Source organism: Bison bison, unplaced genomic scaffold, assembly GCF_000754665.1.
Source record: "Bison bison bison isolate TAMUID 2011002044 unplaced genomic scaffold, Bison_UMD1.0 scf7180017864354, whole genome shotgun sequence".
In the NCBI taxonomy this organism is placed as follows: Eukaryota; Metazoa; Chordata; class Mammalia; order Artiodactyla; family Bovidae; genus Bison; species Bison bison.
Genome location: NW_011494926.1, coordinates 5,714,499 through 5,730,351, shown reverse-complemented (window position 1 = coordinate 5,730,351; position 15,853 = coordinate 5,714,499). Strand labels below are relative to the sequence as shown.

At 37.8% G+C, this 15,853-nt stretch overlaps 1 protein-coding gene across 1 annotated transcript in view; it reads right to left on the bottom strand.

Moving 5' to 3' along the window:
• The window catches only part of MYCBP2 (MYC binding protein 2, E3 ubiquitin protein ligase), a 269,123-nt gene that overhangs the window by 24,932 nt on the left and 228,338 nt on the right, over positions 1 to 15,853 (bottom strand). The window contains exons 59-68 of the mRNA XM_010855138.1: positions 14,909 to 15,076; positions 13,559 to 13,716; positions 12,227 to 12,426; positions 11,067 to 11,216; positions 9,594 to 9,754; positions 8,348 to 8,504; positions 7,943 to 8,167; positions 5,468 to 5,533; positions 4,116 to 4,355; positions 3,621 to 3,798 (exon numbers count right to left, since the gene is read on the bottom strand). Of these exons, the coding sequence (XP_010853440.1) occupies positions 3,621 to 3,798; positions 4,116 to 4,355; positions 5,468 to 5,533; positions 7,943 to 8,167; positions 8,348 to 8,504; positions 9,594 to 9,754; positions 11,067 to 11,216; positions 12,227 to 12,426; positions 13,559 to 13,716; positions 14,909 to 15,076 (1,703 nt within the window). The remainder of the gene's footprint in view (positions 1 to 3,620; positions 3,799 to 4,115; positions 4,356 to 5,467; positions 5,534 to 7,942; positions 8,168 to 8,347; positions 8,505 to 9,593; positions 9,755 to 11,066; positions 11,217 to 12,226; positions 12,427 to 13,558; positions 13,717 to 14,908; positions 15,077 to 15,853) is intronic.

Genomic DNA, 15,853 nt, shown 5'->3' with positions numbered 1-15,853 from the left:
AATGGCACGTGCAGGCATCTGCGCTGCTTTTCCGCTGGGGGAGTTACCGTAGGACTCGCAATCTTTGAGTTTTAATTGTTTATTTATTTTTTCTTCCTGTTATGTTGCCCTCTGTGCTTCCAAAGCTCGGCACAGATTCGGCAGTGAGAAGGTTTCCTGATGTTTGGAAACTTCTCTCTTTTTAAGACTCCCTTCCCGGGACGGAACTCCGTCCCTCCCTCTTTTGTCTCTTTTTTTGTCTTTTATATTTTTTCCTACCTCCTTTCGAAGAGTTGGATTGCTTTTCTGGGTGCCTGATGTCCTCTGCCGGCATTCAGAAGTTGTTTTATGGAATTTACTCGACGTTTAAATGCTCTTTTGATGAATTTGTGGGGGAGAAAGTGTTCTCCCCGTCCTACTCCTCTGCCATCTTTGCTCCTCCCCTCAAAATTTATGTTTTTTGTGGAAGAAGAAGAAATTGATAATCTGCTTTTAAGCTTTATATGGAAATGGAAAGAACCTGGGATAGCCAAAACAACTTTGAAAAAGAACTTGGTTGGAATCTCTCTAAAGCTACAGTAAGGAATGTACTGAATCTCAATATAGCCTGATGTTGGTGTAAGAATGTACATATAGATTAACGAAACAGAACAGAGTCCAGAAACAGACCTATACATTTCTGGTGGACTGATTCCTGATAAAGGATAGTCTTTTCAACAAATGGCAGTAAAAGAATCAAATATCTTCACATCAAGAAAAAGAACCTCTACTCTTAATTTACACTGTATAGAAAAACTTGAAATATATATGGTTCTAAATAAAAGAACTAAACTTCTAATGTTTCTAGAAGAAAACAGGAGAAAATCTTCGTGACCTTAGGTAAGACACAAAAATCATGAGTCATTAAAAAAAAAAAGATAAACTGAACTTTATCAAAACTAGAAACTTCTCTCTGAAACATAAGTCACAGACTAGGAGAAAATATTTGAAAATGTATTTTTACCAAACATGTATTTGGTAGAAGACCTATATATATATCCTGAATACATGAAGAAATCTTCCAACCAATAATAACACAAACAGCTCAATATAAAAAATATGGGTAAAAAATCTTAATATACATTTTGGTAAATGTACTACAGAGATGGCAAATAAATACATAAAAATTTGCTCAATATTATTAGTCACTAGTGAAATCCATGTTAAAACTACTACAAGGGGCTTCCCTGGTGGCTCAGTGGTAAAGAATCTGCCTGCTAATACAGGAGACACGGGTTAGATCCCTGGTCTGGGAGGATCCCATATGCCAAAGAGCAACTAAGTCCATGCACCAAAACTACTGAGCCTGTGCTCGAGCCCAGGAACCACAACTACTGAGCCCACATGGTCTAGCATTCATGCTCCACAACGAGAAGCCACTGCAATGAGAAGCACGTGCACCTAATCTCGAGAGTAGCCCCCTGCTCGCTGCAAGGATAGAAAAGCCAGGGCAGCAACAAAGATCCAGCACAGCCAAAAATGAATACATGAATAATAAAAATCAGTTAAAAAGTTAAAAAACGCACAAGATACAAGTATACACCTATAAGAATGTATAAAACTAAAAAGAGTGATAGTATCAGGTATTGTCAAGGAGATGTGGAGCAACTGGAAATGCTTTGTTGGTAAAAATGTAAAATGGCTTAATCACTTTGGAAAGAATCTGCAGTTTCCTAGGAAGTTGAACATATACTTATACAGCAATCCTACTCACAGGTATTTACCTAAGAAAAATGAAAACATGTCCATACAAAGATCTGTATGCTAATGTTGACAGCAGTTTTATTAATAATAGCTAAATAGAGGAAACAACACAAACATCTATCAGAAATTTGTGAAAGGATAAATAAACTATGGTAAACTCATACAATGGAATACTCCTCAGCAACCAAAAGAACAAACAACTGATACATATTCTTATACTACCTATAAAAAAATCAGACAAAAAGGCTATTTTCTCTACTGCTCCATTAAATAAAACCTGGGAAGAAGCAATACTATAAAAAGTGAAGTCGCTCAGTCATGTCCAACTCTTTGTGACACCATGGACTGTAGCCTGCCAGGCTCCTCCATCCATGGGAATTTCTAGGCAAGAATACTGGAGTGGGTTGCCATTTCCTTCTCCAGGGGATCTTCCCAAAGCCAGGGATCGAACCCGGGTCTCCTGCATTGCAGGCGGATTCTTTATCGTCTGAGCCACCAGGGGATGGCAATACTATAGGGGCAGAAAACGGGCAGAAAATAGTTCAGTGGTTGCCATGGGGGAGGAATGAGATAAGAGGGCTGAATGCAGAGGAATGACAGGGAAATTCTGGGAGGTGGAGGGGAATGTGTTTTAAAAATTGCTTGTGATGGTTTCACCACTGTACACATTGGTCAAAATTCAAAACAAATGATTTTAAAAGGATGATTTTGTATGTAAGTTTTACTTCAAAAATCTGACTTAAAAAAAATGCTTCCCTTAAAAATCACATTATCTCACTGGTATCCAACCACTAGCAAACCTTTCCCACTCATCCCCAATGACTCAGCATACACTCTTCTACTGTTTGGCAAGCCTCTTTAAGGCTCCCATCCTCTCATCCTCTTAATCTAACTTTCATCCATTCTCTTTCAGGTCTAACTCAAAGTCTAATATCCTCCAAGAAGCCTTCTCTGTCCACTCCAGGGACAATAACCTCAACATACTCTGAAATTCTATGACATGTGCAATTTTTCACATATTTAATACAGTGATTATATACTAAAGAGTATCCCTGATTATCTGTTTGGGGAGGGAAGGGATGGACTGTGCAAGTTTAAGAACAGAAGGCAAGGTTTTTGAGGGCTTGATACCAGTTCTCAAGGTTGTTCAGCAAACAATTGCCATTTGCTAAAATTCATTTGATTTAATGAGTACTCAGTCTGATAGTTGTCAAAATGTTATCTCCAAAAGATGCTGAAAAATAATTACCAGAGTTTATGAAATCCTTTTTTAAAAAAAACAGATTCCAGATAGAAAAATGTGGATGATTTAGTTGCCTCTGTGTCAGAAGGCACAGAGGTAGCTTAGGTAAGTCCTTGAAAATATCTTTCAAAGAACTGGGCAAACTTTGGGAGATGGTGAGGGACAGAGAGGCCTGGAGTGCTGCAGTCCATGGGGTCGCGAAGACTCGGACATGACCGGGCAACTAAACAACAATAAACCAAGTATACAGATAAACCCAACAAGAGGGAAACCAAGAAGAGACACAGAAATTACTACCAAGTTTAGCAGAGGAAACACTTCTTTGTGTCTTCGCCATGAACCTTCTTTATGATTTGCCTTGAACGATCATAAAGAAGGCCCATGGAGAAGGCAGGATTTTTGAGCTGAACTGTGAAGGACAGAGAAGATGGAGGGAAGTGCACAGCATAGTCAACAACGAAGCTGATTTTACAAATGACAACATTTAAACGCAACAGCCCAAGGTTTGGAGCAAATTTTGTTGTTACTTAAAATACCAGCTAGATCATACATGAGCAAAAAGTGAGTATCTTCTGATAGTTCCTTTACCTTCTTTCTAATTAAAGTAAAAAATATTAACTGCACAGAAACTAGTATCACATATACATTAAAATACGTAGCAATATATGGATTATTCCACTGAACAAAAGAAAATGGAATAGGGAAATAAATATTTTTAGAATATAAATAAATACATTGTATACTTTTTCCTCTCCTTCAGGTGATGACAAGAGTGCTTTTTCCTCTTGTTCTGGTGTGGGTTCTGCATCTCCAGAGATGAGCTTTCCAAATACCTGGTGAAGAAGACAGGGAGGTGAGAGCAACCTAATGGCAGGAATTAGCACTGTGAAGGCTGGAGGACTCAACAGCTCATTCTGCAGGTTTTATAATGCTATGTTATTCTTACTGTACACCTCTACTTTTCAGAATTATGAATGCAAAATAAAATACAAGAATTTGGGCTATGAGAAGAAAAAAATGGGCCAAACTTGTAGCTAACAATCTCTAATAAACTGAACAAAATACTTTCTTAGGCTCTTGATATTATTACTGAAGTAATACATTTTTTTTTTTTATCCTGTGCTAGAATATGTGTAGTAAGGACACTCACTTGAGATGTAATGAGTCTGAACACTCGCAGAGTCTCAGCTTCACAGTTCCTTTGCTGGGCCACACTGGCTGAGATCTGGCCAGCAATTTTTGTGCTTTCGCCATCCTTCCAGCCCAGGACCTTAACCTGTCGAACTCTCAGTGTATTTTCTGGACCCTTTAATTCAATTTTGATGATGTGATTATCCCCTCCTGGAAGTTCACTTGTTACCCAACCAATGTGCCTGGAATCCAGATCAACCTAGGGGAGCAGAAAAGGGATAGAAACCTGATACAAGTGGATTACTATTTTATTACTGTCCTGGACTTAATAACAGTGGTTACTATGTCCTAGTGTTAGTAACAGTAAGCTCAAATAACAAATAACTGTACACACAGAAAGTGTATTGGATTATTTCACATTGATTATCTTATTTAAATCTTGTAAAGATAAGCAATACTATAATAGCTGCAGATGAAGAAAGAAAGTTAACACAGATGGCAGGAGTCTAGTAAGTGGTGGAGTTGAGAATTAAAATACAGGTCTGCTTACATTATATGTACTATATGGCTTCCGAGCGCAAGTTACATAAGTGAAACCACTGGAAACAATTTTCATGACTGTATCTATACTGCCTGTAAGTAGAAATACTCATATGATCAGCAATGAAGTCCTGTTTTGTGCATCTTTACATGAAAGCACATTTAAAGCAAGGATTTTAGCTGTGCAGTTAGTTAATATGTTTTACTTTTGAAGAAACATTATATACTATGTAAATTCACATTTGTGATGACTTATTTCAGTATATTTCATTGAGAATCTAACTCTTCTCAAGGATTAAATTTCAGTGTACTGTACAATGGTTTTTGACACTATTCACTCACAAGGGAATGAGTTTATACAGCATCTGTCATAAGCCCAAATAAGACTTGTTTATAGACTAGGTCTGTATATTGACTTTTAACCTGGATATATTGCACTGCTGTAAATTGAAAGATTTTCAAGGTACAGGACAATAATCTACATTTAAATCTGAAGTGTGGCTGAATTATAGTGGCATTTGTGAATCGAATCTATGAAGAATTTTAAGGCACCCTGAATCTCTGCAGGGGAGCAGAAGTCAGGGTGGAGGGCTGTAGGCACAGTATACTTACTCATGACTACAGAACATGTAGGAAAATAGTGGGTAAGATGTCTAGAACAGAGACAGTTATAACTATTCCCATACATGGACTATTTGCCAATTTAGTGTTTTGAAAAGAGATGATTTCCTATAATACTGTGGCATGCCAAAATTAGAACTCAACAGTGGAGACTGAGAAGAAGAAATTTCTACCAGGGCAGTAAAAACATTTAATGGCAGTTTTAATTACCTGCTTTATTCTGCACAAATCTTCTACTGCTTTGCCAGTTAAGAAGGTCATTGAGGTGACTTTATTCTAAAATAAACAATTCAAAATAGTTATTATGCCATGTTCCTGGCTCTAGAACGGACAGTGATTTCTTACAGCCTATCAATATCATATCAACTCTTCTGCTTGTCTTTTATAGGCCTTCCAAACTGACTTCATTCCATTTGTCAAACCAATCACAGTTCCTACAACTCCAGTCTTTTTCTTATCCTCACAAACTCCATCTTGAATCACACATTTCAGTCCTTCTCTATGGGCTCTGAGAGAGGAGGCTGGCATTCCCTCTTTTCATCCAAAGTCTAATCATTTAAATTCTGTCTCTATCATGAAGTCTTTCAACAATTCACCTTGCTACTTATGTCCCATTCTTATTACATTATTCTCATTGCTTCTGGTGTAAAAGGGAGGAAGGCAGGTAGCTTAAGCAACAAATACTTGAAAAATCACAGTGCCCCCAGACAGCCATAGGGACTTGGGGGAGGACACATGAGAGTGATGAGTTCTATCCCCTTGAGATCTTTGCCAAATTAGGGAAGGACCATTTAATATATAAAGTACAGTAGCAAAAGAAACTTAATATCTTTAAGTACTGGAAAGAATCATACTGGTACTAGACTCAGAGACCTTGAGTACGTTTTAACGCAAGTACATCAAGAAATAGATGGACATATGAATTCCTTGGAGAGTTGTATACTTTTAAGTGCTATAGGCTGATGCAATTCAAATTAACAAATGCTGTGTTTAAGGCAGTGTGATGGGAAGGCTGGGGGACACACAGTACACTGTGTGAGTCCTAAGGATGCATATAAATCAGAGGAGGCTTCCTAAGAGAAAAGCTGATGTCAGCGTATCTGTACAAAATGAATATTACACGTGTTGGAGAAGACTCTTGAGAGTCCCTTGGACTATAAGGAGATCCAACCAGTCCATTCTGAAGGAGATCAGCCCTGGGATTTCTTTGGAAGGAATGATGCTAAAGCTGAAACTCCAATACTTTGGCCACCTCATGCGAAGAGTTGACTTACTGGAAAAGACTCTGATGCTGGGAGGGAATGGGGGCAGGAGGAGAAGGGGACGACAGATTAGATGGCTGGATGGCATCACTGACTCAATGGACGTGAGTCTGGGTGAACTCCGGGACTTGGTGACGGACAGGGAGGCCTGGTGTGCTACGATTCATGGGGTCGCAAAGACTCGGACATGACTGAGCGACTGAACTGAACTGAACTGAACCATGATTATCTCTCCTAAAAGACAAAATGTTAGATTGCAACCACTGTTTTGATGGAAAGTATATTCTAGCTTAAAATATGAATCAAAGATAACACTGCACTGAGCGGTGAGTTCCTGTCAGAAAAATGTTATGATTTCTTACACTTGACTTTCAAGTAAGATAAAGTAGTTGTACCAATTGAACTCTTGGGTCTCAAGAGGTGATAAGCTAGTGATATAGTAGCTAAGCCTTTTCTTATTCAATCTGTGCTGATGGACAGAAGTTGGGGTGACTGCAGACAGCAAGGAATGCTCTGACTGTAGACTGAACTTCTGTGGTTGGCATTCTCCATTCAGGTCATCTGAGACCCAAACCCACCACTTTGACTCTCCCCAGGAAAGGAAATATACAAATGGAATAGGAGCAGCTTGGCAATGGCCCAAGGGGACTTATTAATACTGTATATGCAGGCCACTTTCTTTCTGAGGGAAAGAATTCTAAAAAGTATTCTTTCTCAAAAATGGGGTAGAAGCATGGGAATTTAGCAGTTGGTTTTATATTCTAATTGGCCTTTAATATTCAAGTAAATAGTATGCTTTTTCTTCTCCAGTGCTTTTTGTTAAAGACTGCTCAATTCAGTTGAAACATGTAGACAGGCTAGAGCTAGGGGGAATATATAGTATGATTATATATGTTAATCCAGGAATTTTCCCCAACTCCCTTCTGACGGTGGGGGTAAGGATTAAAAACTGAAGGCTAATTATGCTACAGGTCAAACTGCATTAAGTGCCACTAGAGCAAGGTAAAAAAGAATCCAGAGGAGAGAAAGAGTAACTTTTATAGAAGAGGTACTGTGGGAGAATTTGTCTGCTGGGTCTTATACTTGGGAAGAATCTGAAAGGTAGAGTTTAAGAGAAGGACTTCCAGGCCAAGGAAATAGCTTGAACAAGGGTGTGGAGGTAAAATATCATGGAGTAGATATTTATTTTGCTTAGCTATAGGTTTCATATATTTATAATCAGATCCTGTCTTAAAATGGGTATTCCACAGTGCCCAAGTCATATTAATCTGTTTCAGACTTGAGTTTTTTGACAATATAAACAGGACATTTGGTTGGTGAAGTTCCAGGTGAGAGCCTTTTTGCTAAAACTCAGAAATGAGACTGTATGATTAATAAAGGTCTGAAAAGAACTGACAAACCACAGTTAAGCTTCCTTTCTTACCCCAAGATCTCGGGAATTGTCCACATGAACAGATACATAGCGGGCATTGATGCCTTTTACACAGTTGATGGTGATGTTCTTAGTTTTGTTTTTATCCTCATCTCCTGACTCCCAAAAGGTTTCTGTGGAACCATCTGTCAAACTGCCAATCATGGCAGGTCGGCTTGAAGTTTTTATGTCAACAATGCTGGTTAAGTCCTTTAAGCACATTACTATGCACAATTCCTACCAGAAACAAATACACATAATTGAAACACTCAAATGGAAATCTTCCACAATAATAAAATAGGCATGAGATAGAAATAAAAGTAAGTAGCAAATTGTTTAGGAGTAATTTTCAGTTTCTCCTTCAGTACATTGTTGAGTATTAACCGGATAACACAGGATAACTGTTAGATGACTGACCTGACTCATAGCTTCAAAGCCAGACTGTATGCTGATGCTAAAACTCTCTTCACTGTCTCCATCATCTGATTTTGACAAAATATTGTTAATGTGATGAAAGACATTGCTCTGATGGAGGAACTGGTGATCAGATTGCTTGAATTTCAGACTCCAGCACCTAAAACAGTATAAGTAATATATTAAATAATTCTTTTTCAGGAACCTCTAAGGAATTCCTTGAAAAAAAAAAAAGCATTCTGCAGCTAATCTTAATGCTGTAGGTAAAATAACAATTATCAGAAATTTTAAAAATTCAAGAAACAAAATGATTTCTACTGGCTTTTGGAGAAATATACATCATTTCTGTTGAACAATGTAAATTCTAAGGAAAGTTCATCCATTTTCAGTTCAGTTCAGTCACTCAGTCGTGTCCGACTCTTTGCGACCCCACGAATTGCAGCACGCCAGGCCTCCCTGTTTTAAATATAGCCAAACCGACACATGAAGATCAAAGCTATAAAAGCAAAAGAGGTAATAAACCAGTTTTGTAGACAAGTGTTATCCCAACTATAACAGCCTCTTAAAATTTATTAGTCCAACAATTCTACACTAATTCATCAGAGTATAACACACTTTGTATTTCAAAACTCTTGCACTACAGAATCTCTTCTCTGCTGGTCTCATCTTTAGGAATGTGTGTAGCCAAAGTCACTCTGTCAACCTGTTTCTTATAAAAACCAATGGAGGATTTACTTATATGTGTAGTCCAGTACGAGGCTCTAGTGATAAAGTTCACAATATAAAAGTAACGGTGAGGACTTAAAAGGAGGAGATACTTTTCAATGTAATTTTAGGATTGGCTGCATATCTCTTGGTATTCTTTACAATTCAAAACCCTATTTTGAATTCTGTTTTTGAGATTTCATTGCCCTCTCCATTTTTGCAACATTTAAGTTTCTACTCTTGAGGAACACTGAGACATGTGATTTGGGGTAGATGAGAAAGGAAAGTGAGGAAGATGGTTTCAGACTGTGACAATTTAGAGGACTCAGAAGTATACTACCCACAATTTATAAAGCGGCCAACAGGCATGAGCTGAGGCGAAGGGCAATTCTAAATTACAACCATAATGAGGGAGGTATCATTCATATAACACAGGATTCTTTCTACCTTAAGTATTTAAAGAGGTCTTTCAAGCATTTCATGCTTTGACTGCTTCAGAAAACTCCTTTTCCAGGGTACTTAGGACACTTGGAAACAATATTACCTTAGGGCCATCTGCTGTAATGAACTGCCACTGGGGAGAGACATCATAAGGTCGGAGATGGTCTGAAGCAGGCGGTGAAACGTGTGTGGTAAAGGATGAGCCGCTTCCCCTGCGATCACTATATCTGAGAGCGGATGCTCACATACCCTTGTATCTTTCTCCTAAGACAGAAATGGCGGGCAAGTTCATCAGTTTGGGAGCTGGAAGGAATTTTTCCCACAAAAGAAAATGTGTACTTTAACGATACTGATGTAGTAGAAATGTAAACAACAAAACCAAACCACACCTCAAACATCCAGTAAGGTTAACTAATTATGCTTACGTTTTTAAAGGAAAAAGTGATAAGGTCACCTATAAATAAAACCACCAAACCAAATAAATGCCGCATATGAGGATCAATTCCAGCATACTCACTAATCTACTAGCAGAAATGAGCCTTTCCCTTCAGCTGAGCACCACCCAAACTGCTGGCCCACAAAGTTGGGAGCCAGTAAGGAACTATTTCCATTCAGTAGGTTTTGGGGTATCTGTTACACAGAAACAGATAGCTCTTATGAATGTGTGATAACATCACATTGTAATCGTGGATTGTTTTCAATTTTCCCTTGTGGCCCTATTGATTTTCATTGGATATCTTTAAGGTTATTTTATTAACTACATGCATACACTGAAGATACAGAATTACTCTTTTATCATTTTGTAGAGATCCTCCTTATCCCTACTGATAATTATGTCTTGAAATCTATTTAATCTGATGTTAAACTAGCTGTAGCAAGCTAATTTTGATCGGTATTTATCCAGTATATCTTTTTCTACTTTTAACCTTTTACTTTTACTCTTCCTCTGTCCTTACGTTTTAAAAATGCGATGCTTATAAACAGTACTGAGCTTTTGTTTTTTTTCTATCTATTCTGACAGCTTTTTAAATTGAGGATTTAGTTTTCTACTTTTTTACTGTAGAAATATAAATGAGATCCATAAAGCACAGCTACAGAGGTATAAATGTGGCGGGAACCCAGGCTTCCAGGGTCCACACTCAACGCTTTTCCATGATACAGGCTGCCTCCTATAAAATTGAAGTCCCTTCTAGCCAAACTTGTTGACTCTCATGTCCAGGCACAATCTCGTTTTCATTCTCTGTGCCGTACAGTAATGCTGTGAAGTGGATGGCTCTTCTCTATAATAATGTTGCCTTCTTCATCTTATTGCACTGGACAGTATATATCTTCCAACTGAGTGCTTTGTCTGTGACCGTGATGGCTAGTGAGAAACCAGAATTGATTGACAGTGTTTCTGGAGACAGAAAACTTTCATTCAGCATAGTTAGTATGTTGCTCATAGCTCTGAATTGGTATTCTTGCCTTTAGGTTATATAATCTGTGAATGACTTCATGTAAATTATGGTATTACCTGAAGAGAGTTTGACTCTTCTATAAAAATATGGACAAATAAAAAACCAAGAGTCTCGCTCACTTGTTCTGCATTTTCTTTGTTTGTTTTATTTTCCTCATCCTCTTCTTCCTCTGGTTCCACTGGAGCAGGAGTCAGAGATGCCACGAAATGCCACAGAATATCATGGAGAGAAGTGGTTTGGATGACGTTACACAGAAGCCAGTTGAAAGCCTGCACGAAAGATAAAGTGAAACTCACTCAGTCATGTCCGACTCTTTGTGACCCCATGGACTATACAGTCCATGGAATTCTCCAGGCCAGAATATTGGAATGGGTAGCCTTTCCCTTCTCCAGGGAATCTTCCCAACCCAGGGATCGAACCCAGGTCTCCTGCATCACAGGTGGAATCTTTACCAGCTGAGCCACAAGGGAAGCCTGAAAGCCTGCATAAACAATGTTAAATAAGTCCACAATAAAGAGAACCTTCTGGGACTCAAGTATTTTAAGGGAAGACTTTAGAAGACTGATTGTCATTTCACTGAAAGTACACTGAACTTACACTTTCAGTAATTCTGGCCCTAATTAAAAACAGTAGGGAATATAATACCTATGAAATGCAATTCAAAATATTTTCCAAACCACTTTTCATTTCAAAAATTTGTCTGAATATTAATTTACACAAGCATATTTTTTCCAACTTGCATTTAGAATCAACATGCGTTTAGAATGTTTCTTAAGTTCTACACAAGCTGCTATTTACTTAAATATAGATTCATGTGGTTCCCACTGATGAATGGCAGGTTACTTCCTACTCATGATAAAGAAAAGAGATTTGTTATATATACAAGTCTATGATATAGTGATCCATTTTCAGAGAACAGAGACCCAGATAAATTATCATTGTTAAATTTATAATTCAAAAGCCCTACTTCTGATCCCTTTTGCATGATTACTCTAACTGAAATGACACTGTGATTATAAAAAGCTTTTTTAAGAAGATATTATCACAGTTCAGATAATAAAGTAATGTAGAAATGAAGTTTTTCAGAGTGTTTAAACTCAAATTCATTTATATTCCTAAACCTAGGAGTTTAATTTTGTTGCAAACACGGTATTTTCTATTCACTGAGGTCTCTTAATTTGTCACAATTTCTGTTTAGTAGAAAACTGACATCATTAAACAGAACCATTATATGAAGCTTATGATGAATGAATCAATAATCCTATTCATGTATTCTTACCTCCATAGCAAAAACTCGACAAGCAGATTTTCTTAACGCTTGTTTCATTGCTATTTCCAGACCTTCTAGATCATGATGCTGTATAACAAAGGCTAAGACTGGCCACTGGAAGTTCCGTTCTCCTTTGGAGAGGGAGCTGTGGGCTGAGATGAGCCGGGACAGCTCAGGAGATGGATGCCTCAAGAGTGAAGAACCCACTTCTGTTTGAAGGGAAAAAAAAAGTATCAATTTTCATAGGTAACACATATTAATATATTTACAGTGATTTCAAAAAACAGTATCCAGCTTATTCACTTAAGTGTCTTCAGGGATTTTTTTGTTTTTGCATTTGACACAAATCTTAATGATTTCAATTTTTTACTGAAGCTCAGATTTAAATATCTTACTTAAAGTTATATACCTGTTAAGTTGCAAAGGTAAGTTTTGAACCCAGGTCTGAATCTAAAGTTCATCCTTTCTATAACACTATACAAAATGTGATTTATTTTCTCCCCAAATGGAATCTACATCTTATCCCCAGCATTTTCTAAAGGACTGCTGCTGCTAAGTCACTTCAGTCGTGTCTGACTCTGTGCGACCCCATAGACGGCAGCCCACCAGGCTCCCCCGCCCCCGTCCCTGGGATTCTCCAGGCAAGAACACTGGAGTGGACTGCTTTGTAACAAATGGTATTTCAATAAGAGCCCAAAGATACTTGTTGAATGTATCCTCAATATTTTCCTAAAAGATCTTCAATAAGATACATAATCATCTACTTAAAAATATTAGGTCAGATCTTCACTTAGTAAGTAGTTGGCCTGATAAACCATTAACATGTTATCCTTTGCTTCTTGGATTTCTTTATTTTTAAGACAGAATCAATTAGCCTCAATTTGGGGCTGCTGATACTAATTAGTCCAGATTATCTAAAATTTTTTACTGATTAAGAGCTAGCCATATCTCCAGTTTTTATCATCTGTTTTGAGTGGTAGTACTTACAAGAGTTACAAGTTTCTATTGAGAATATCATTGTGAAAGTGTCAAGTCATTGGAACTGCTGATTTACTGAAGCTTAGTGGGAGGGATAATGGTAGCAATATTCAGCTTAGATACCTAACAAGTAATATATTTTAAAGATCAGTTTATTCTTGAATAATAGTACATGATCTCTGGTGTCTCTTCCAACTAAGATGTAAAATTTAGAGAGGCACATTTATGGCTGTGTCACATAGAAGGAATGTTTACCACGATTTAAAATTAATCCATTCCTCTGCCTTCAAAAATTAGATTCAAAAAAATCTACAAATAAAATCATTAGGATCACTCAATCTTCTTTTTTATCTTTATACTTACCAGTGTCTCCACTGTTAACTCTTCTCCGAGGAATGGCTTTAACTCGTGCAGGTAAGATGGAGTGCTGTTTATCATATTCAGAAGCAACAACGGAGTAGGATCTTTGGAAGACGGTTCTCTTTGCGAGATCAGTATCAGTTATGGGACTAGTTTCCAAACTGCAGATAGAACAAGGTGACAGACAACTCAGGAGGAAAAGGGAATGACGTGACACTGTATTTACTTAGTTTACAACAGCGTAGTCAAATGTGTGAACCATGTGGAAGAATACAAATTCAAAGCCAACTTGACAATCCCTCTTTAAGCCTTTAAGCCATAATTGGATCTTTCCAAATGTAATCACATTTTGACCAATTTCAGAACTGCATCTTAAAATTTTTGCTTCTCTTAAATCTACTTTGCATTTTAAATGAAAAAGAAGAAAAGGCATCAAATATTCTAAGCTTCTCTCAGAAGCAAAAGCACTGTGGTGGAAGACACGTGTCATGATATTCAGGAAAAACAGGCAGATATATTCATAATAGCACTGAATAGGAAGAACAAAAATATATACATGAGGAAACTTAATAAGAGGGAAAGTGAAAGGATGCAATTTTCTTCTGGTTCCAAGTGTTCTATGGTTTCTCATTCTCTGGAGGTGCTACCCAAAGCTCTATCTGGAGCACGGCCATACCACAGTGTACTGAGAGATGACGAACTGGTTCCTAGCCTCAGTTACATGATACTTAAAACTATTTGAGAACTCAGTGGTTTTCAGGAGGGCTGTCGGACACGGCTGAAGCGACTTAGCAGCAGCAGCAGGAACCAACCTCTTTTTTTTCCTTTTTAACTATACAACATTAAAAAACAGTTACAAAAGTATTAAGGTGGTTATGTAATTTCTTTTATTGGGGCATTTTAAAGAAAAAGATAAATACCTTTCTTTACTTTCTAAGACAAATTTACAAAGTATTCTTTTTGTTTCTTTTCCATTGGTCAAGGCTGGTTTCAAATCCTATGGCCCTCAGTAAAGCTTATATATGTTCTAGTAACTGGCTAGCTCTGGCCATGTTGTGTCCTCACTGCCTAAGTGAGTGTACATTCTTGTTTGAATAGATGATAGATGTTGTATATAACTAATTGGAGTAAAGGTGATCTCTTCTCTCCAACCGGATCTGCTATCAAGGACCTCACCTGATTCTTGAACGCACGCCTTTTCTTACTGCTCTAATAGTCAGGACACTTGACGCGACTTCCTTCCTGAGATGGAGGGATGCATCAATATCAAAGAACTTCTAGAGCATTCTCTTCTACTTAAAATCTCTCTTCCACCAAACACTGGACTCAACAAAAATATAGTAACTCAAATACCTGGGTGGCATGGACTTCATGTTGCTCTCGGGCTCTTCAAATACGTTGGGACTGGCATCGGGAGTTACTGATATGTACGGGGCTGGCACAGATGTTGAACGCAGGTACCTCATTTCATCCTGGAATAGGTTGTCATCTTGATAGCCCACGAAATTTTCATGATGATGCCTGCATTAAATCAAACCCAGTAACTTAAAGTATGATGGTAATACAGACACTTTCCATTTTTAACCTCCTTTGTAAAAGCAAAAATAACTCATACATCTATAACTGAGGAGTGTAGAGTATTAAAATAGTGGCAGATTTAAGGAGGAAGAAATAGAAGGCTGATAATTTTACACATAGGTATTCCAGGTACCACAAACATTTCAAATTGAATTTCTTTCCTTTTGAGAACTTTTTCATCTTCCAGTGTTTCAGTGAGTGATCCCACCAGCTATCTGGGTGCCTTAAGCTAAAATATCTTGGTGTCACAGAGGGCTCAGCCCTCAGCCATGACCAGTCCTTCAGGCCTGTGGACGCTGGATTCCCTTTCACTATTCTCTCTTCTTGTTTCCCCATCATCACTGCCTTGCTTCAGGCCGATGACATGTCTCACATGGACTACTGGAGTATAGGTAGTGACCTTTATGGTAGGAACGCGTGTTAGAGTGAAATGTGAAAGAGATTAGAGATATATGAAATGTTTCACGGGTTAGGGGGGATATATCTATTCCCCAAAGGGCTAAAAATTGTAAAATTCATAATTAGAGTTTGCCATCAACTTTTACATGTTTTACCATTTGATTCTATCCTTTTCAAACTGGAACACAGAGGTGCTAGTATAAGTACAATAAGCAGGTGACTGAAGCTGAAGGCTTGTTGTACTTGGCATTCCTGGTGATTTTTTCCAATGTCCCAAATGTACTTAGTCTCATATTTTCATTTTTGTTTTCTGTTCATTTT